The sequence below is a fragment of the Mustela nigripes genome, chromosome 8 (genome assembly GCF_022355385.1).
Source record: "Mustela nigripes isolate SB6536 chromosome 8, MUSNIG.SB6536, whole genome shotgun sequence".
Taxonomy (NCBI): Eukaryota; Metazoa; Chordata; class Mammalia; order Carnivora; family Mustelidae; genus Mustela; species Mustela nigripes.
In genome coordinates, this window is record NC_081564.1 from 13,968,505 (window position 1) to 13,990,290 (window position 21,786).

The window sequence follows — 21,786 nt, forward strand, 5'->3', positions numbered from 1 at the left end:
CCTGGAGGGAGCCTGGAGGGAGCCTGGAGGGAGCCTGGAGGGAGCCTGGAGGGAGCCTGGAGGGCAGTAAGGAAAGGGGTGGGAGGAGGAATGACCTAACAGCCAGAGTGACTTGAAGCTTCCTCTAAGAACTGCGGTTTAGCCTGGGCCTAGAAACAGGAAAGTGGAAGGTACCGTGAGATCTTGAGCTGAGCCCAGTAAAGAACTCCCAAGGCCACCCACAACTACAGGACAGCTGATAGAATTCATCTTTTCAGCCAGCCCAGCAGATGCGCGTTCTCCCTGAAGCCTGCTACCCTAGCCCCTTCGCGTTAGAAAGCATGGTCTGACCAAAAAGAGGCATAGACAGGGAGGGGGAAGAAAAAAAAAAAAAGATGGAAGAACGGGTTTCTCCGCGGGAATCTCAGTGTGAGAGAAGATCTACAAAGGATACAATGTGATACTTTGTGATTACCAACACAGGGAAAGCTGGTAACAAAACAATACTGGGGAGGCAAACCCATTTCTCCAAATCTTGTTTACTAATCAAGTCTAAATCAAGATCATTAAAGCATTTATTTAAAAATAACTTTATTCCATAATCTTTTAAAAAAAATCCATATTATAACCTCAGAATAAATTTCTCTTACTCCCCCCCAACACACTGCACACCAAATATGAAAATGTAAATAATGCAGAGGGATCTTTGCAGCAGTTCCTGGTCACTCCCACGGTGAGTGAGAATTACCAGTTGGCACTTACTGCATCACATGAATTTTACCTGGCCAGGATGATATCACAGGTTCCGGTGCACCTTCCATCATGGGTTGTGTGCAGTCACAGGGCCTATATGTGCTTATGAGAATCAGAACTAATATCAAAGCCACAGGATTGGCCGAGCCCTTTCCCAGTGTCCCCTTCTGAAATGTCGGTTGTGATAGCCGTTAAGTATTTATCTTCCTGGTTCTGATAAATAGATCTTGGAGTTCAGAACACCTGATAAGATTGTGTAACAGCACAATGTACCAACTTGGACTTTGCCACAGAGTTTGTAACCCACCGCCTCATGCTTGTAGCTTTAGGGATAAGTCATCTTAAAATAGAGGAAAGCCCTAATTTCTTTAACAATCCTTAGGACATGAAGACTGCCAGTTCCTGCACTTTGAACTGACCCAGGACTCAGATATGAGTGACAGAAGTTGTGGCTCAGCTAACACAGGGTGTATAGTGTTTGGCAATAAGATCTTGAAGCACACACATACCACACCACACACCCCGCCCCACCGCCACTGCTAGTGGAAAAACCCTGCCCCAAAGATCTCCCATCATCAGGGATGTGTCCCATCTCGTCCATGTGCAAGAGAAGAAATTCTGGAAAGCATCTCAGTGATCTTGAAGATCATTCTCTGCATTCTTAGGGATTGTTTTTCCTCTTTCTTTTCTTTTCTTTTTTAAATATGGGTGCCTCTGCAGAGTGAACTCTCAAAGTCAGGAATTTAATCATGAAAGATTCTAAGGGAGACAGAGTCTGAGCTCAGTGACTTTAGAAACAACTCAAGTCTCCTGTTCTGAAACACTAACTTAGACTGGCCAGAGTGGCTAAGACCAGGAAGTCCTGGGCAGCAGAAGCCCCAGCAAGTAAGAATTGCAGTTTGCACCTAATTCCTGAGGAGTGGAAACTGCAAGCAGCTCCTGCAATCCACGCGGCTGAGCTGGGGACAGAGGGCTCACTCCTAGTGATTTGCTCAGTTCAGTCTTTACATCCAAGAAAACAGACCCTTCCCCATCACACCGGCAGGGGAAGGCTGCAGATAACCAGCTTCTTGTCTCACTGGAGTCCCGGTCCCTGTTACTTAGAGAAAGGAAGCTCTCCTTTAAGCCCTAGCTCTTGCCCAGCAAGGGGGATGTGAACATTAAAGAACACAAACTCAAGTCAGACTTTCATGCTCGGCACAATGTTTTGCACCCTTATTACGTCTCTGACACGGAAGGGATTTGGACGAAGTCAGAAAAGAACCATCAGCAGACTGCATGGGGATCTGGTAGCAGCAGCTTACGTGCATCAGATCTCACTTCCTTCAAAACTTTGCCTTATTGATCAATGCATCCTCATACTCTCCTTAAGAAGGAGGAAGGAAACAAGTTTTCCCATACCCATTTCCAAGACTGGGAAGCTGAGGCCGGATGAACTAGTCAGCCCAAGGAATACTTATCTCACCCTACTCCACTGCAAAACATTTCCCCTGCCTTCCTTCAAAGCCACAGGAGAAAGGGAGGAATGGGGAAATCGGCAAGCTACTCGGGTATCACCTAAGAGGCTTTTGTACAAATATGAAACTCTGCAAAATGAGAGGTTCTAATGAAAGGCACTTCCTCTTAGGGGCCCCTGCCTCTTTTGAAAAGAACTGCACCAGGGAAGCCAACGGCATCAGGAGAGCTCCGATAATGCTCTCCTCTGAAACCATCCTACAAAGAGCCGAGAGGCCCAGGTGGCAGCTTATAACCTAGTTGACATAGTGTCTTCCACTAGAGAGGACAGACGAGACGAGAAAGGACATCTGCTGAACACCTGCTGGGCACTTTCCCATCCGCAATACCTCCCTCAGTCCTCATCATACCCTGTAAGGCAGGTGGGATTTCACCTATTTTACAGATGAGGAAACTGAGGCCCAGGGAGAAGTAAAGCAACGTGCCCAAGGCCAGGAAACCAGTAAGGAGCAGGGCCCACATTCAAGCCCAGGTGCTTGCAAAACTCCAAAACCTGAGCCAAACTGCCTCCCTCTGACTAGCACTGGTAGCGGACACCTCCTCACCTTTTCCAGGGAGGTGACGTCTGCCTGGTCTTCCGGCTTACCCGGGCATTGATAAGGGAGGTGTCCCTATCACCCCACACTCTTCCCTTGTGTGTATGGGGCAAGCTGATCACGGACATCTAATAGAATACCAGGAGCCCTGAACACGAAGGCCAGGTGCTCCCCGCAAACTCCTGTCCCCTCCAAATCGGCATCAGTCAACCTGGATAAAGCCAGAAGTCACAGTGAAGGGGGCACCGGAGATGCCAAATACACCTGGCCCCCCACACACTGCCCGTTCCCAACACATTTAACATCCATGAGAAAAACAGCAAATCAAACCAATTTAGGGAGAAAAAAAAATGGAAGGAAATCTGTGTGTGTGTTTCTTTTTTGCTGAGCACCCCACACCATTTTCAGCCCTCAGACAGGGGTGCGAGTCAAGTCAAAGCAGAATGAAAAGCTCATCTTCAACGCAGCCTTCCAAGCTTTTAAGACGGGATCATGGAGGACAGTTCTTTCTTCAAACGGGTCTGTCTTCTTCTTGAATGATGTCAATCCGCTCCTGACTGCTGTCGTCTGGACAGGAGGGAAAAGCAGATCAGAGTCGGAGTGGGCTCAGCGAGAGGTCCCTCCGTCCCCACCATCCGTTTTCAATCACTGCCCTTCCCAGTCCTTCACTGGCGAGCCTCGGAACTGAATTCATGGGGGAGCGAGTGAGGCAGGTGCGCATTCCCCTTTTCTCCTGTTCTCTTCACTCAAGCTCCTCGAGACGTGCTTGATACGGTCTACCCGGCATCAGCCGGTTGCTGCCATTCCTCGCCTGGATACTCTCTCCCCTTTCTGCTTATTCAGACTCGACCGACCATCCTGAAAGACTTGCCTCATATCTTCCTCCGGCCATTAAGCGTCTCCCAACCAATGCATCCCTCAAGGCATCTCACCTCTCTCTGAGATCCTGTGATTTTTAAGCCTGTCATTCATCTGGTAATAATCAAATTCCTCCCTGTGACAGCTCCTCTACTGCTCTCTCAAAGTCACGGTTAAATCTTGCTTCTGTTTTAAGTGTTCCTCAGTACACTCTGACTGGTCTTGTAAAGCTCCCTGCCTAGGGTTATGATCGGTCTTTTTTTTTTTATTCCCCCCAACAATGCCAATAGTGTGCCTTTCCCAGAACAGGTCCTTGATACATGTCTGTCAGTTTAATTGTAGTGTGGGGCGTTGACAGTTGATCCTAGGTTAAACTATCTTCTCCACCCTTTAAAAAACTAGACTCACGGGGCGCCTGGGTGGCTCAGTGGGTTAAAGCCTCTGCCTTCGGCTCAGGTCATGGTCCCAGGGTCCTAGGATCGAGCCCCACGTCAGGCTCTCTGCTAGGCAGGGAGCCTGCTTCCCCCTCTATCTCTGCCTATTTGTGATCTCTGTCTGTCAAATAAATAATTTAAAAATCCTAAGAAAAAAAAACAACTAGACTCACCTCTTGGGGATTCTTACGGGGACTCCCACTGCCCCCAGCAGAGTGCTTGGAAGGCGAAAGGACTCACCTTGCAGAGCCTGGAGTCCGTTGCCCATCCAGTCGACATTCCCATTCACCAGTGCGGTCACTCTGTGAATGTGGCCATGCTTACGGATTTCTTCTGGTGACTCCTCCCGCTCATTTGTTTCTTCCTCTTCTTCTTCCTCTTCTTCAGCACCATCTTCCTCCTCTACCTCCTCCTCTTCTTCTGAATCCACCAAAACCATGACATCACCCATGTCTTGTCCCCTAATTTCCAAAGGGGGAGAAATAATCAAGAAGTTACCCCATTCTTCCCGCCCCCCAACATCAACCCTCACTGAACAGAAAACACTAGATTTATGGCAACCTCTTTGGTAACATGGAAAATCCTTTGTGTGTTCACCTCGTTTAAGAGAGGATAGTGTGTAAGGGTGCCTGGGTGGCTCAGTGGGTAAAAGCCTCTGCCTTCAGCTCAGGTCATGATCTCAGGGTCCTGGGATCAAGCCCCACATCGGGCTCTCTGCTCAGTAGGGAGCCTGCTTCCCCCTCACTCTCTGCCTGCTTTTCTGCCTACTTGTGATCTCTGTCTGTCAAATAAATAAATAAAATTAAAAAAAAAAAAAAGAGAGAGAGAGAGAGAGAAGACAGCATGATTGTAATGTCAGAGATACTGACAGATTCCTATAGACTATGCACATTTTCCCGGGTGGGTTTTATTACTTCCCCCTGCTCCTTGGGCAGGTGACCCTTCATCCCAGGAACCTACCATTTCAGTTCCCCTCGCAGCACTCTCTCAAAGTCATGGTTAAAAGTCTTGGTTCCGTTTTAAGTTTCCCCAAGTTTTCTCCGGTGCACTCTGACTGCTCTTGTAAAGCTCCCTGCCTACAGAGTACACGAAGGCTACATTCCTTTCCTGAAATACCATTTATTTCTGCTCTACTTACTGAAATGTTGCCTCCGACTCACCCTTCAAGGCCCAGGTAAAGTCCTCGTCCACCCCGCAAGCCCTGAGCCGTGGACTGCACTTGGAGTCCATGCCCAGCAGTTACCATGAATTCTTCTCTAGTTCATTGCTGGTTCTGCCCACCCGGCCAGCCTATATACACAATGCCCTGGGCCAATCACAGTGCCAGGAGCCTTACATTTTCATATAATCTTCAGTTTCCTACTGGGAAACGGATGAGGAGACAGAGGCTCCGAGAAATTGAGAGGGATTTTTCCGGGAACACAGGGCCCGGGAGTGGGAGAGGTACAATCCGAACCCAGGTCTCCTAGTTCCAAAGCGTTTTTCCATGATGCTTGCTGCCTCCTCCTGTGAGAAATAAGTCTGGGGAACGAAAGACTCACTGGGAAGATGGCGCTCGAATACAGGGCAGTAAAGGTAACATTTTCCTATGAAAGATCATCCCAGAACAGCAATATCCCTTCATAAACTGGGGAAGAGGGACAAAGAGAAGAGTTTTTTGCTCCAACCCAGAATGTCTTTGGGAAATGATGACACACGTTCCATTTAGTCACCTTGCCCCTACTGAGGTTTCCCTTTTTTTTTTAAAGTGGGTTTTTTTTTTTTTTTAAGATTTTATTTAGTTATTTGACAGAGATCACAAGTAGGCAGAGAGGCAGGCAGAGAAAGAGGAAGGGAAGCAGGCTCCCCGCTGAGCAGAGAGCCCCCCGAGGGGCTCGATCCCAGGACCCTGGGATCATGACTCGAGCTGAAGGCAGAGGCTTCAACCCACTGAGCCACCCAGGTGCCCCTAAGTGGATTTTTTTTTTTTTAAGATTTATTTATTAAAAGATATTTGGGGTGCCTGGGTGGCTCAGTGGGTTTGGGCCTCTGCCTTCAGCTTGGGTCATGATCTCAGGGTGCTGGGATTGGGTCCCACATCGTGCTCTCTGCGCGGCGGGGGAGCCTGCTTCCCTCTCTCTCTGCTTGACTCTCTGCCTACTTGTGATCTCTGTCGAATAAATTAAGAAAAATCTTAAAAAAAAAAAAAGATTTTTATTTATTTATTTGAGAGAGAGAGAGAATATGAGATGGGGGAGGGCCAAAGGGGGAAGCAGACTCCCCCCGAGCAGGGAGCCCAATGTGGGACTCAATCCTGGGACTCTGGGATCATGACCCGAGCTGAAGGCAGACACCCAACCAACTGAGCCACCCAGGCGCCCTAAGACTTTATTTTTTCAGAGACAGAGAGTGTGCAAGCATGGGGAGGAGCTGAGGGAGAGCAACAAGCAGAATCCATGCTGAGCGCCGAGCCCAACTCAGAGCTCAATCCATGACCCTGAGATCATGACCTGAGCCCAAATCAAGAGTCAGACGCTTAACTGACTAAGCCACCCAGGCACCCTCCCAGAGATCTCCTCTTGGGAGGGATTCCTGGCCGTGCTCAGACTAATCTTCCAAAACATGCTGTGAGACTAGGACTTGTTCTTCCTTTCAGCTCTTTTTAGAAAATTAAATAAATGCACCCATGCCTGGGCTCATGCACACACACCCCGCCTTTATGCTTCAGTGAGAGCCCGGCAAGTGCCCCGCCCTGAGGTCTGGCATTATGACAAGAGCATAGACTCTGCAATCAGTGAGACCTGGATCTGAACGCAGGTGCTGCCATTCATTTCCTGGATGAGCTTGCAGAAACTACTCACTGCCCTGACCGTCCATCTCCTTATGTGGCAAATAGAGGTGCCACCACCACCCTGAAGAGCTTATGAAACAGTCTCTAACGAGGCCTAGGGAAGGCCCTCACCCAGGGTCTGGCCCATGCCGGGTCCTCCACAGTGACCGCCATGACTGCTCTTGCAAAAGAAAAACACAGCGGCGAACACAGACCATGGAAATGGGTTTTTGACTCGATTCTAGGAACACTCACCTGAAAGTGTTTCCTACTGAAGGGAAAAAGGAAAAAAAAAAATTAATATCCAATAACATCCCCTTCAGCCTCCCAAAAGTTTTTAATCTGACATTTACAAAAGAATGGAGAAATGAGAAAATGGACCCAACATGACAGGTGACAGGGTGGTCAGGAATGGTATACTTAATTTATTCATTATTGCACATCTGGACCCAGTCAAGAAGTCTATAGAATGGGACCTCAGGTAGGACAACAACGGGGGCCTCCTTCCCCCTGCCACACCCTTTCAAGAAGCCTCAAAAGTAAACAAAGGGGCCCAAGAAATCCTTACCTTTCCAGCAGAACACAGGGCTATAATACAGCATAAGCCCTGAGATAATGGCCAGTCCCAGCAGCAGGAGGCTCACAATGGTTCCCACAATTCCCCCGATATTTAAAGGTTCTGCAAAGACAAATCACACTGTTGATTCTTCCATCTGACACATGTGCTGGTCAAAGAGCAACGGCTCCCTTCCTCTGCCTGGGTCTTGGTCTTGTTTTGGTTCCATCATCTTCAGCAAGGCACATGACCTCTCCATAAAGCAAGATAAAATCTCATTTCCCAACCTCAGAGAGTTTGTAGGGAAGCAAATGAAGTGTGTGATGCAAAGGAAGACTGGAAAGTTAAAATCTCCAGCCATCGAGACTGTTTACAAGGCCACAGAAATGAAGAGGGTGAGCTATTGCTGCTGTGATGAACAGTGATGAATGGAGCAGACAGAACATCCGAGAACGGACCACACATAAAAGAAAATCTGATAATGACACATTAGTGAGTAAAAGAGGAATTACTCAAGAACGGTGCGGAGGGGCGCCTGGGTGGCTCGGTGGGTTAAAGCCTCTGCCTTCGGCTCAGATCATGATCCCAGGGTCCTGGGATCCAACCCACATCTCTGCTCAGGGGGGAGCCTGCTTCCCCCCCTCTCTCTGCCTACTTGTGATCTGTCTGTCAAATAAATAAATAAAATCTTAAAAAAAAAAATAAAGTGCCAATTTGATCATAACTTTAAAAAAAAATGGTGCTGGAAGCCATGGCTATCCAAATTTGGGTGAGGGAGAAATGAGATCCCCACACCTCACACCTTTCACAAAAATCAATTCTAGGTAGAGTACAGATTTAACTGTAAAAGGCAAAACATTAAAACTTTTTAGAAGTATAGGATAGTATCTCTGCAGCCATGGGGGAGATAAGGTTTCTTGAGACACAGAAATTGTTAATGATATGATTCATAAAATTAACTGCATGAAAGGAAGAATGTCTGCTAGTCAAAGGATAGCAGAAAGAAAGCCAAAAAAAAAAAAAAAACCAAAAAACAAAAAAGAGGCAAACAAGCTAAATGGAGGTATTTGTAACACGTAAAATTAACAAGGGATTAGTAGCAGAGGTTCTAAAGAACTCCTACATATGGGGCACCTAGGTGGCTCAGTGGGTTAAAGCCTCTGTCTTCAGCTCAGGAACATGACCCCAGGGTGCTGGGATCGAGCCCCGCATCGGTTTCCCTGCTTCCTCCTCTCTCTCTGCCTGCCTCTCTGCCTACTTGTGATCTCTCTCTGTCAAATAAATAAATAAAATCTTAAAAAAAAAAAAAAAAAGAACTCCTACATATCTACAAGAAAGGGAAGATGTCAAAAGACACAACTGAGTATTTCACAGAAAAAACACAAACAGCAAACATATGAAATAATTCTCAATCTTCTTAGTTACCACAGAAGGGCCAATCAGAATGACAGTAAGATTCTAATTTACACGTACTTAAGGGGCAAAAATCACAAAGCCGGAAAGCGAAAATGCGGAACAATTCAGCACTCTTATTTTTTTTTTTTTTTTTTTTTTTAATTCAGCACTCTTAGATAACCGCTGTTGTGAACAGAAATTGGCATGACCACTTTGGAAAATAATTTGCTATTATCCCAGAAAGATACAAATGTGCATAACCTTTCCTTTCTCTTCCGTCCACATATATCCTAGAGAAATATTTGCTGGGGATCTGCTATATATATGTACACAGGAGCTGGGTAAAATATTTTCATGGCAACATTTTTTGCTCATCACAAAAACGACAACAAAATCAGAAACAATACAAAGGTCCATCAGCAGGAAAATTAGTAACTTAGTTGTGGAATCATGACACAGTAGGAAATCCTACAGGAGTGAAGAGGTACAACATACAATTACAGTAAGAACAAAATGCAGAGTGGAAACAGCAAGTATTTCACTAGGTAGAAACAATTTTCTTGAATAAAAAAATTCAGAATAGTGCTTACCTTTTTCAGGAGGCCCAGGATGAGACTGGAAAGGGGTCTAGAGGTAGGGTTGGCCAAAAAAAATATAGCACGCCCATTTAATTTGGATTTCAGATAAACAATGAGTTCCATTTTAGAATAAGTATGTCCCATGGAAAATGTGGGATATACTTACACTAAAAAAAAAAAAAAAAAGCCTTGTTTTTCTGATATGCAAATTCAAGCAGGCATCTTCTTCTTTTTTTTTTTTTAAGCTTTGTCATTTTCTAAATCTGGCCACACTACCTACAAATAACTAGCATTGTAGGCACCGCTCTGTATCCTAAGCAGGATGGTAGTTTCTCAAGTGTTCATTTCACTATTATGACTTACATTTTTCATATTTTTAATATATATATTTTATATTTATAATATATATATTCTTTGGGATGCAATTATTTTTTAAGTTCTATTTTATTATTTTTCAGTAATCTCTACAGTCAGTGTGGGGTTCTGACACACGACGCTGGGATCCAGAGTTGCACGCTCTCCCGATGGAGCCAGCTAGGCGCCCCAACGTAATTTTTTTTTTAATCCCTATGCAGTGTTACAGATTTACGACTGGGTAATAGTTTTTCCACCTTGTCAAGTCACAGGCAAGCGGGTACACCTCCTCCCTGATGGCAGTGACCCACGGAAGGGGAAGAACCAAGCTGTCCCCATGCTGGTGCCTGGTCCTCTGAAGCACTCCACCATCCTCCTTCGGGGTCCCCTCCCCCTCACTCACCTTTCACGCTCAGCCAGATGTCCACCTCCCGCACCCCCACTGGGTTCTCCGCCCGACAGATGTAGTAGCCCTCATCCAGGGCCTGGGAGCAGTTGCGGATGGTGAGCGTGGAACTCTGGCCATCCTGAGTGATGAGGTAGCGGTCACTGGGCTGGATGGCCACCTCGGGCTGGGTGAGGTTCCTGAGCCACAGGATCTTGGCAGGCGGGTAGGCTCTGGACACTTGGCAGCTGAATGTAACGCTGCCCCCCACGAAGCAAGTCTTCATGGGCTCAGAGAGAAGGGAGGGGCTTCCTGGGGACCAGAAAGTAAAGAAAAACAAATATTCAGGGAGATTCAAGCCACAGCCTGAGCTTTTCAAGAATGTTATTACCTTCCTGATGAAGCCACTCAGGGAATTTCTGTCCTGCACTTGGTCTCATGTAATAATAAAAGCTAACATTTATTAAGCATCTACTATGGTCTAGACACTGTTAAACGTATTAACCCCATTTTGCAGATGAAGAAACTGAGACCCAGAGAAAGTTAAGTAACTTGCTCAAAGGTACACAACTGAATTAAGGGGGGCACCTAGGATTTGGGGTGAAATCAACATTTTTATTTTGGTCCTAGTTTGCTGAAGCCTGAGGGGGTTCCTGGGACATGGAGCTTTCAGTGAGAAAACTGGGAACGTCTTGGGCAAACCAGGATGAGTTGGCTACTCTTTTCTTAAGACTTTATTTATTTAGTTGAAAGAGAGAGAGAGGGAGAGAAGGGTTGAAAGAAAGAACATGTGGGGAGAGGAGCAGAGAGGGAAAGAGAGAATCCCCATGAGACTCCTGGCTGAGCACAGAGCTGGACGCAGGGCTCGATCTCACAACCCTGAGATCATGACCTGAGCCGAAATCAAGAGTCAGACACTCAACTGACTGAGCCAGCCAGGAGCCCTGAGTTGGTTACTCTTGTAAGCCCAAATTGCCAAACTTCTGTAGCCCGCATTCCCCGTCTAAGCTCTAGGCTTCCATGCATCACAGCCACGCTGCTCATACAAAGAATGGGCACACAGCCTGCCAAGAGCGCTCTACGAGACAGTAAGGCAGCTGCATTAGTTTCCTTTTGCTGCTGTAACAAACTGCTACAAATGGAGTGATTTAAAACAACACAAATTTATTCTTTTCTAGTTCTGGAGGTCCGAAGTTGGAAGTGATCGTAGGGGGCTGGAATCAAAGTGTTGGCAGGGCTCATTCCTTCTGGCAGCTCCAGGGGTGGGGATGCAAATCCATTTCCTTGCTCTCAGCTTTCCGCAGCCGCCCGCATTCCCTGGCTCCTGGCCCCTCCTTGCATCACTCCAACCTCTGATATGTGACCTTATTTGGAAACAGGGTCTTTGCAGATGTGACAAGCTAAGGATCTCAAGATGAAATCCTCCTGGGTTTAGCGTGGGCACTAAACCCAGGGGCTGGTGTCTTGGGAGAGGACTCCTGCTACTGAGTCCAACCCTCCTGCCTCCCTTTTAGGAGTACCCTTGTGATAGATGACATGGGGCCCATTCCAACAATCCAGGTTAATCTCCCCATCTCGAGATCTTAATCCCAGCAGCAAAGTCTCCCTTACGTGGTAAGAGCCCCAGGGATTAAGACACGGACATCTTTGTTGGGGGAGCATTAGTCTGTCTATCACAAGTCTGTCCTAGACAGCTCCCAATGCAGTGTCCCTACAGCCTTGGGGTCTGCTCTAAGTGGGACACGGAGAACTGTAAGATCTCTAATAGCAATCCGTTTATTTTCTTTGCAGCAGAAGCCTTTTCCCAAAACATACGCCCTCCTGGGAAGGGTCGCAGATTTATCTTGGGTGATATATTAAGCCTGTATTTTCAGCAGCTGAAGGATACAGAGTGGCATGTTGGGTTCCTGCCCGGGAGAGCAAAACCCTACACTTTCCATCCACAGTTGTTCCAAGAGAGAATCTAGGGTTTCACGCCTGGCACCCTGGGAAGAGGGAATGGGGGAATGGATGTTGGGGGGGGGGGGCAATGTGGTGGTGTGGAACAGCCCAAAGCCTCTCCTTCTAAATCAGGTCAGCAAAAGAGAAACCCCAAACCCAGGTTTGCTCAGGAAACTCACGTTACACCCCTTTCTGGATCAACCATCAGGCCCCTGCCCATTATTAAATCCCACCTCCCCTCTCTCTCCTTAACTCGTATCTCCTTTGGGGTCACAAAGCCAGCAGCACTGACAAGCCTCATCAGTATGTTGGAATTCGGGGGCCCCCCTCAAACCAAAACTTGAGAAGTGGCCTCCTCATTCTGTATAAAAAACAAAACGAGCTATCCTCCAGGGGACCCCCCTACTCCCCACAAACAAAGGTTATATACATATTTTTTTAAATCTTTTTTTCAAAGATTTTTTTTTTTTAATTTATTTATTTGACAGAGAGATCACTAGTAGGCAGAGAGGCAGGCAGAGAGAGAGGAGGAAGCAGGCTCCCTGCCAAGCAGAGAGCCCGAGGCGGGGCTCGATCCCAGGACCCTGGGATCCTGACCTGAGCCGAAGGCAGAGGCTTTTAACCCACTGAGCCACCCAGGCGCCCCAAAATCTTTTTTAAAGATTTTATTTATTTACTTGACAGACAGAATCACAAGTAGGCAGAGAAAGAAAGGAGGAAGCAGGCTCCCTGCTGAGCAGAGAGCCCGGTGCGGGGCTCGATCCCAGGACCCTGAGATCATGACCCGAACCAAAGACAGAGGCTTAACACACTGAGCCACCCAGGTGCCCCAAAGGTCATATATATTAATATGCTTTTGTCAAACACAGCATTAACCCTCAAAAATCTGAGTCACCCCCATAGCCTGTGTGGCACCTAGACATTCAAAGAGTTTCTTTCACTTAAGAGGATGCTCTATGCAAAGGTGGGGTCATGGGTGGAGGGGGGGAGCAGGGCCCTCAGAGATCTAGAAGAGATCGCAACACATCAGCCTTCACACCATGGGCTGGTTAGTGCTTCAGACTCTCCCGATTTGAGCGGTCTTCTTCAGTGTAGGGGCTACAAGGAATTTAAAGAGAGATGTGGGCAGGACAAGTCCCCCCAAAGTGTCACTTCTCATTGTTTGGGGGGCTGCACTGTTCTGCATCCCAAAGGTGGGCATTAACATTGTGTTTCTATTTTTTTTTTTTTTAAAGTAAGCTCCATGCCCAATGTGGGGTTTGAACTCATGACCCTGAGACGAAGAGTTGCATGCTCTACAGACCGAGGCAGCTAGGCGCGCCTACCATTGCTTTTCAATGGTTTACTGGTCCTGCCAAGTGAAATGATCCAGACTCCCTCTCCCCAGCTATTCAAAGTGCGGCGCCCAGACCAGCGGCATCGGCACTTCCTGACAGCTGGTTAGAAATGCAGAGTCTCAGGTCCATCCCAAACCCACAGAATCAGAATCTGCCTTTTTACCAGACCCCCAGGAGACCTGGATGGACATCAAGGCTGAGATGCTCTGGGCTCACGTGACCGAGAGGGAAGAGGGGAGAACTGGACAATGTCAGGGTCAGGAAGGTTCTAGGCTCTTGTGCCTGCTTCCTCTCCAGTCAGCTCTTTTCTCCAGACACGTTTATTCATCCTGAGCTCGAATCAGAATCACTGGCCCAGTCTCAGGGGCCATAGGAATGGTGACTGAGCTAAGATCTGCATAAAGAAATGAAGGGATGGGGGGAAATCACACCAAATCCGTCACCTGCTGCTGCCTTTTTCCCCCTCTGTCAGGGTCAGTCCGTTACTCAGCCTTTTCTGGGATCTTACTGTCCACACACGCTTCGGGAGTCTTCACTACACACCACTCTGAATGTGTGTCCTGCTTCCAGTTGTAGGGTCACGCCCAGTGCCTCTGCTCCATCATCCACAAAATGGAGTGCAGAGCATCTGCCCAAAACTCATGTCTACCTGGAACCCCAGAATGTGACCTTATTTGGAAACAGGGTCTTTGCAGATGTGACAAGCTAAGGATCTCAAGATGAAATCCTCCTGGGTTTAGCGTGGGCACTAAACCCAGGGGCTGGTGTCTTGGGAGAGGAGGAGAAGACACAGAGAGACACGCACAGGGAGAAGGCCACTAGCCAAGGAAGACCTGGCAGCTCTGTAAGAGGCATGGAAGGATCCTCTCCTGGAACCTTCGATGGGAGCATGACTCTGCCAATATCTTGATTTTGGGCTTCTAGCCTCCAGCTCCCAGGGTGACTGACCGTGTGGAAAGAACATTGAGCACAGCACCTTGCACACGCTTTGCACTCAGTAAATGTCAATGTCACTATTACTGTGATATTACCTGTTTCATGGTTCTCAGACTTCTCTTTACCGGTAAATTTTAAGTCCTTCAAAGGTCAGGACCCGGTAATTCCTCCATAGGACCCAGTGCCATGCTGAGTACATAACTCTTACTCAAAAAGATTTGCTGGACTAGGTCCTGAGGAAGGAGGTCCCCAAGGGAGGCAAGGGTTCTGGGGTCAGACCAGCCTGGGCTAAGTGACAGCTTCAGTCACTTACAAGCTGGGTCACTCTTGGCTAAGTCAGTTCACACCGTGTCACATCTGCAACTTACAAACTGTCCTGTCTAACCTGCAGGCTATTTTGAGGCTTACAAACAACATGTTGGATGATCTGGAAACAGGCAAAGAACTTCTGAGCCTGGAAACCCTAAAAGAGCAGGACTGACAGAGGGAACACCTTCAAAATCAGAAACTGTGAATCACCAGCAGGAATAAGACACAAATGTAGTATAGGGGCCAATGGGGACAGAAAAATACCTATGACAGACATGACAGTTCTATGAAATTAATTGATAGAGTTAATATAAAGTGTTCTTAGGGAATAATAGGAAAAGATGAACTCAATAGAAAAATGGACAAGATATGAACAGATAATTCATGCATAATATATAGAGACCCAAGAAGCATATAAAAATTGCCAACCCCACCAGGATCAAAGAAACCCAAATTACAACAGTTATGCCATGTCCTAATGAACAAATAGGAAAAGTCTTAAAAAATTAATGACACTCCATGTCAATGGAAATACCAGGAATAGAGTACTCGTACACAGTCTTTGGGAGTCACTGCCATGGGTAGGGGTCTTGTGTGGTAATGGAAATGTTCTGGAAGTACACAGCAGTGAAGGTAAGTACAATGATGTGAACGTCCTAAAAGCCACCACATTATACACTTTGAAATAGTGACGTTCATATTATGTGAGTTCTATCTCGTCAAAAGTAAAATTGTAAATTACCAGTTGGGTTGGATTTGGCCCATGAGCCATCATGTGCCAAGCCATGTTGTAATGCAGAAAGTGAGTCTTGGTCCCTTCTGTTGCCCAAGGCCAGCCAGGCACTGAACACAGATGGGACCGCTGGGACATGTTTGTTGAATGAGTCAGTGGGGAAGAGACGACCATGTGAATGCCACTTGCCTGAGAAAAGAGCAACTTCTAGAACACCAAGGCTCTCTTCTCAGCAGGCCAGTGCTCCATCGCCGCCTCTCTGAGGATTAACCCGACAGGCCAAGAGGAAGACCCTCACCATGGCCAGCAAAGCCCAACATTAGAGAGTGTGGCAAGTGTAAGCAAGAGTCCTTGCTCACTGTTGTATTAGATCCCCAGGGCTGCTATCGCAAAACACCACAAACTGGGTAGCCTCAAGCAACGGAAATCCATTCTCTCACAGCTCAGAAACTCAGAAGTCTGAAATCAAGGTGTCAGCAGGCTTGATTCCTTTGGAGGCTCTTGAGGAGACACCATGCCATGCCTCTGTTTGGCTTCTGGGCGTCGCGGGGAATCATGGGCATTCTGGGCTTGGAGGTGCATCACTACAGTCCCAACCTCCATTATCATGTGGCATTCTCCCCATGTGTCCATGTCCAAATGGCCCTCTTCTTATAAGGATACCAGTCACAGTACTGGAGCCCACCCTAACCCAGTATAACCTCATCTCAACTTCATCACATCTGCAAAGACTCTTATTTCAAATATGGCCACGTCCACAGGTACCTAGGATTAGGACTTGAACAGGTCTTTTTGGGGGAGACCCAATTCAACCCTCAACAGCCATCTAGCCTCATGGGTACTTCATGTGCGACACTCCGGCTACCCTGGTTTTCTCTCAGCTCCTCAAATGCCAGGTACGTATCCACCTCGGGGTCTCAGCATTTGCTGTTTCCTCTGCCAGGAACACTCAGCCCACCTGGCCAGCTCCTTCTCATCCTTCAGGGCTTAGCTCGAAAATGCTACCGCCACGAGGAGACCTCCCTGCTCCCTAGGAAGAGTGGCCCACTTCCTAGAAGAGACTCTTGAACACACCCCGTCTCATCCTCCTCACAAGTATTGTCACGACCTACCTCACTTGAACGTTCTGTCCTCCCCTCGCCCCCAACCCCACACGTAAGAGCTTGAGCTCTATGAGAGAGGGATGGTCGTGGTTTCAAAAACATGTCCAGGAATCACGTGACCTTCTTCCCTTCAAAAAGTGGAGCCCAATTCCACCCACTCCCCTTGAAAGTGGAGCCAGACTGAGTGACTCATTTCTAATGAACACAAAAGGCAGTCGGGATGCCATGTGACTTCTGAGGTCAGGTTGTTCAGAGAAAGGGTAGCATCAGCCTGGCTTGCTCCCTCTTGCATCAGCTGGTCTTGGGAAAGCCAGAGCCACGTGGCAGGGACAGTCCAGGGGCCCTGTGGAGAGGCCCGCGCGGAGAGGAAGCAACCGGCCCAGCGTGTGGGTGAGCACCTTGGAAGTAGATCCTTTGGACAGTTTCAACCCCCCCCCCCCCCCCCCCAGCTAAGTCTTGTAGCTGAGACCCAGGAATCACGGAGCCAAGACAAACCGTCCCCACCATGTCCTGTCTGAATTCCTGGCCCATAGAAATCATAAGATAAATGAATTATGTGTTGTTTGAAGGCATGAAGTCTGGGGCATTTGTTACATAACAGGAGATGGCTAATAAAGGAACTATGCCTGTCTTGTTCCCCCCTCCACCTTCAACACCTAGAAACAGTACCTGGCACATAGCAGGTGCTTAATTAGCATCTGTCAAGTGGAAAACAGCTTGGATGAGAACCAAGAAGCTTGGTTCAGCATCTTTAAAGTTTTGAAAGGAAGGAAACACAAAACAAAAGAAAAGAAGAAACAATTCAGTTCACTGCGACATCTTGGGATTTCTTTCCCAGACCTTGCAAATGGTCCTCTCAGAATAAAGACGGGTGGACCCCAGCCCCGGCAAGCCAGACTCACTGATCTGTACCACGCAGCTGGCTCCCAACTCCGGCCCTACTATGTGGCTCCCAACGCACTTGAACTTCTTGCCGTCTGACAGCTGGGACTGGTTCAGCATCTCCACTCCCAGCTTTGACGTCCCCACGACCACACCTCCTGGTTCTTCGGTCCACAGGAAGTCCGGGTCTGGGTACCCCCCGTCCCAGCGACAGGTGAGCTGCAGCATGAGTGATTCCTGTGACATCTCTGCCCGGCACTGAAGGGCCGATGGAGGGGGGACTGCAAAACACCAGAGGACACGGACTTAGTCGCAGACTCTGAGATCACCGTCGGGCTGGCTCTCAGGATTACAGAACTAGGGTATTGGAGAAACATCATGCCCAGTTAGTGTACCTGGAAATAGCTCCTTAGCACAAATTAGTGTGTGACAATAGTCCGATTTCCTCTGCTGAATGTAAAATCCCCACGGTTGTGGACCTCATTCATCTTTGCACTTCTCACTAGCCACAGTGGCCCTTAAATGTGCTTATTGAAATTTAAACTCATTATATTATATTACAAATTTAGTTCTTCCAACACACCACCCGCATTTCGAGGGCTCAGGAACCCTCTGTGGTGGGTGGCTATTGTACCGGACCACAGAGAACAGAACATTTCCATCATCATAAAAAGCTCTACTGGACAGTGCTGGTCTCTAGGGGGAGGTACAGGTGGGATTCACGCCCCCCTTAACATATACTTCCTTTTTATTATGGGCACGGCATGTATTACGAAAAACATATAAAAATTTAACAAGTTACAGACCTGGAAATCCAATACAACCCATGTGTTCATAACTACATATGAAAATCCACACATATTATAGATGTATATTATGTGTGTATATATATGTACATTATATTGTATAGATTATATGTGTATATATATACATGTTACACACACATATGTATACAATATATGTATAATACATATATTATACATCTATACATATAAAATGCACATTATACATACATTATGCGTGTATATATATTGTATATGTACAAATGTATATTATAGATATATACGTATATTGTACCATGTATTATAGGGGTGTCTGGGTGGCTCAGCGGTTAAAACCTCTCTCTTTGGCTCAGGTCATGATCTCAGGGTCCTGGAATCGAGCCCCGCATCGGGCTCTCTGCTCAGCAGGGAGCCTGCTTCCCTCTCTCTCTGTCTGCCTCTCTGCCTACTTGTGATCTCTGTCTGCCAAATAAACAAAAATCAGACATATTGTGTATTATATATGTTTGTTTTATATATTTTATATAATATACACAAATAGAAATAAGTTTGGCTCTTACATGGATGAGTAGATACATGTCATCTACAAGATAAATTATTGATAAAACACCAGAATGATGGTTAGAATTTCCTTTTCTTCTTTACACTCATCTGTTTCCTCTAACAAGCACCTATGACTTCATAAACAATGTCATTTATGACAGAGAACACAGAGACTCGTACAGGCTCTGAACAACGTATGAATTAAGAAGGGTATTATTATCCTGTTCACTAATTTGTTGTTCTGAAGCTCCCTTTCATTAGCGTGGATTAGGAGCATACTCCGCATGTCTACAGCGGTTTTCGTCCAAGGAATCTGCTGTGTTCTCACCCCCAGAAGGTTCGGGAACTGCTGATTCCTAGCAGTGCAAGAGGTCCCGAGTTCATAGGTAGAATGAGGATAGCCTATCGGATAAACAAACTGGTCTTTCCCCACAGTGGGATATTAACTCTGTCACAGAAAGGAACGAAAGGCCGACACCTGCTACGACATGGATGAACCCTGAAAACACGATACTGGGTGAAAGAAGCTGGTCCCACAAGCCACGTGGTTCAGAAGTCCACGACACTCACACAACAGGCAAATGCAAAGGGGACACGGGCCGGCGGCTGCCAGGGGGTGACGAAGAGACGAGGGAATAACTGCTCCGTGGGGATGGGATTTCCATTTGGGGTGATGGGAATGTTCTGGAACTAGACAGAGGTGGTGGTTGTACAACCCTGTGAATATACTAAATCCCACTGAGTTGTATGTTTTAAAATGGTGGTTCTGTGCTTTCAATATAAAGAATATAATATATATTTTTTATATATTTTATATTTGTATATATTTATATATTTTTATATTTCAATATAATAATATATCTCAATATAAGGGCGCCTGGGTGGCTCAGTGGGTTAAAACCTATGCCTTCAGCTCAGGTCATGATCCCAGAGTCCTGGGATCGAGCCCCACATCGGGCTCTCCACTTCTCGGGAGCCTGCTTCCTCCTCTCTCTCTGCCTCCTTTGATCTCTGTCTGTCAAATAAATAAAAAAATCTTTAAAAAAAAAAAAAAATATATCTCAATATAAAAAAAAGCAAGCATGAGGCTTGGCATTAATTTCCTTCTGTGGCTCATAGGGACTCTCCTGGAACCCTACTTAGCAGCAAGCTTCTAGAAGCGACTCCCTCTCTGACACAACCCTGGGTGTGTACATGTGTACTGAGGGAGCCGCAGCAGCACGTTAGGGCCCATGCAGCAAAGGCATGCCTTTGTAGACAAAAGGAAGGGCACAAACATACAGTTCATGAGGGTCAAGGTGAGGGAGTGGGGGAGGGGGAGGGGAGCGCTTCTTACGCACAGTAGACCAGGAGCTCGGTGGTCACCTTTCGCTGTCTCCCACTGCGCATGTTCGTGGCCAAACAGGTGTAGTTTCCTTGCAGGTTTTGTGACATAAGCAGCAGAGTGAAGCAGTTGACAGTCAGGTTATTTCCAAAGGGCTCGGTTCTGGAATCTGGGGCCCGGAACTGCCATTCAACCATTGGTGGAGGCCAGGAGCTACTGCTGCAGCTGAAGGCCACCTGGGAGCCCTTGGCTGCATAGACGGTGCCGTTGGGGAGCTTGCCAGTGCTGGAGATATTGACCTCGACCTCATAGGGGCCCCCTGGGAATGGAGAAACATTAATTACTTAAGAGTTAACCTGAACTCCTTACCAGATCTAGCAGACACAGAAATGATCAGGAAGCGGCTAATGAGGGTAACAACATCCACCAAATACTAATTATGTGATGAATGCTATCCTAAGTGCCCTTCTGCATTCGAATCCTGAGATAAAGGTAGATTTATTGGGGATGGGGGGCTCAATCCTTAGAAGGGAAACATGCAAATCGCTCCTTTTCAGACACACTGGTGAGTGGAGGGGCTACCTGCGCACAAACAGAGTTAACACGGCAGACCCGCTTGCCAGGCCGGCCTTGGCTGGTGACGGCAACATGGATTTCAGGGGGGTCCCGGCCATTCCCAGAACAGACGAGAGCGAGGCTTACTGGAGAACCATTTGCACAAACCGTGTGGTTTAAGTTGAACACCTGCCTCCCCTCCCTCTGGGAGTCTGGAATTTTGGTACGTGCTCAGCAGCGGGTGCCTGTGTGACTAGCTCCCAAGGAAAATCCACGGTGCTCCGTGTCTAAGGGGCTTTCCTGGCAGACAGCATCTCACATGTGTTGCCACAATTAGCTCCCAGAAGAATTAAACGTGTCCCATGTGATGCCCCTGGGAAAGGACTCGTGGAGGCTTGTTCGTGGCTTTCCTCGGACTTAACCCCATGTGCCTTTTTCCTTTGCTGATTTTGCTTTGTAGCCTCTTGCTCTAATAAATTACATGTTGAGTCCTAGGACTTCTCCTAGAGAATCACTGAACCTGGGGGTGGGGGTGGGGAGTCCTAGTCCAATTTCACACCGAAAGACAAGAAACATTGGCTCCAGGCCCCACTCTGGACTCCATTCACTAGCTGTGACCTTAACCTCTCTGAGCCTCCATTTCCGCATCTGTAAATTGGGAGCCATGGGGCACCTGGGTGGCTCAGTGGGTTAAGCCTCTGCCTTTGGCTCAGGTCATGATCTCGGGGTCCTGGGATCGAGCCCCCCATCAGGCTCTCTGCTCAGCAGGGAACCTGCTTTCCCCTCTCTCTCTGCCTACTTGTGATCTCTATCTCTGTCAAATAAATAAATAAAATATTTTTTAAAAACAAAAATAAATTTTAAAAATTGGGGGCCATGCTAGAACCCACTGCAAGGGGCTGCGGTGATACTTCAGTAAGTACTGAGAACACTCAGAATAATGCGGGTCACGTTGGAAGCACTTGGGAAGTGCTGGGTCTTATCTGGGACCCCTGACATTTCTGAACATCTTCTCATTCCCAGGAATGCCCTCCCACAGCTGGTACCCAGTGCATCCAAGATGCCACATCTCTTTTGTTGAAAGAAATATAATTAACACCTATTTATTTATTTATTTTACGATGTTATTTATTTGTTTGTCAGAAAGAAAGAGAGAGAGAAAACAAGCAGACGGAGTGGAAAGAAGAGG

The 21,786-nt window shown here is 47.2% G+C and overlaps 1 protein-coding gene across 1 annotated transcript in view; it reads right to left on the reverse strand.

Moving 5' to 3' along the window:
• Positions 1-536: 536 nt before the first annotated feature.
• VSIG10 (V-set and immunoglobulin domain containing 10) overlaps positions 537-21,786 on the reverse strand; it is a 37,815-nt gene continuing 16,565 nt past the window's right edge. Inside the window, exons 3-9 of the mRNA XM_059408532.1 lie at positions 20,059-20,361; positions 17,414-17,674; positions 10,171-10,464; positions 7,453-7,563; positions 7,140-7,155; positions 4,316-4,536; positions 537-3,350 (exon numbers count right to left, since the gene is read on the reverse strand). Of these exons, the coding sequence (XP_059264515.1) occupies positions 3,295-3,350; positions 4,316-4,536; positions 7,140-7,155; positions 7,453-7,563; positions 10,171-10,464; positions 17,414-17,674; positions 20,059-20,361 (1,262 nt within the window). The 3' untranslated portion in view covers positions 537-3,294. The remainder of the gene's footprint in view (positions 3,351-4,315; positions 4,537-7,139; positions 7,156-7,452; positions 7,564-10,170; positions 10,465-17,413; positions 17,675-20,058; positions 20,362-21,786) is intronic.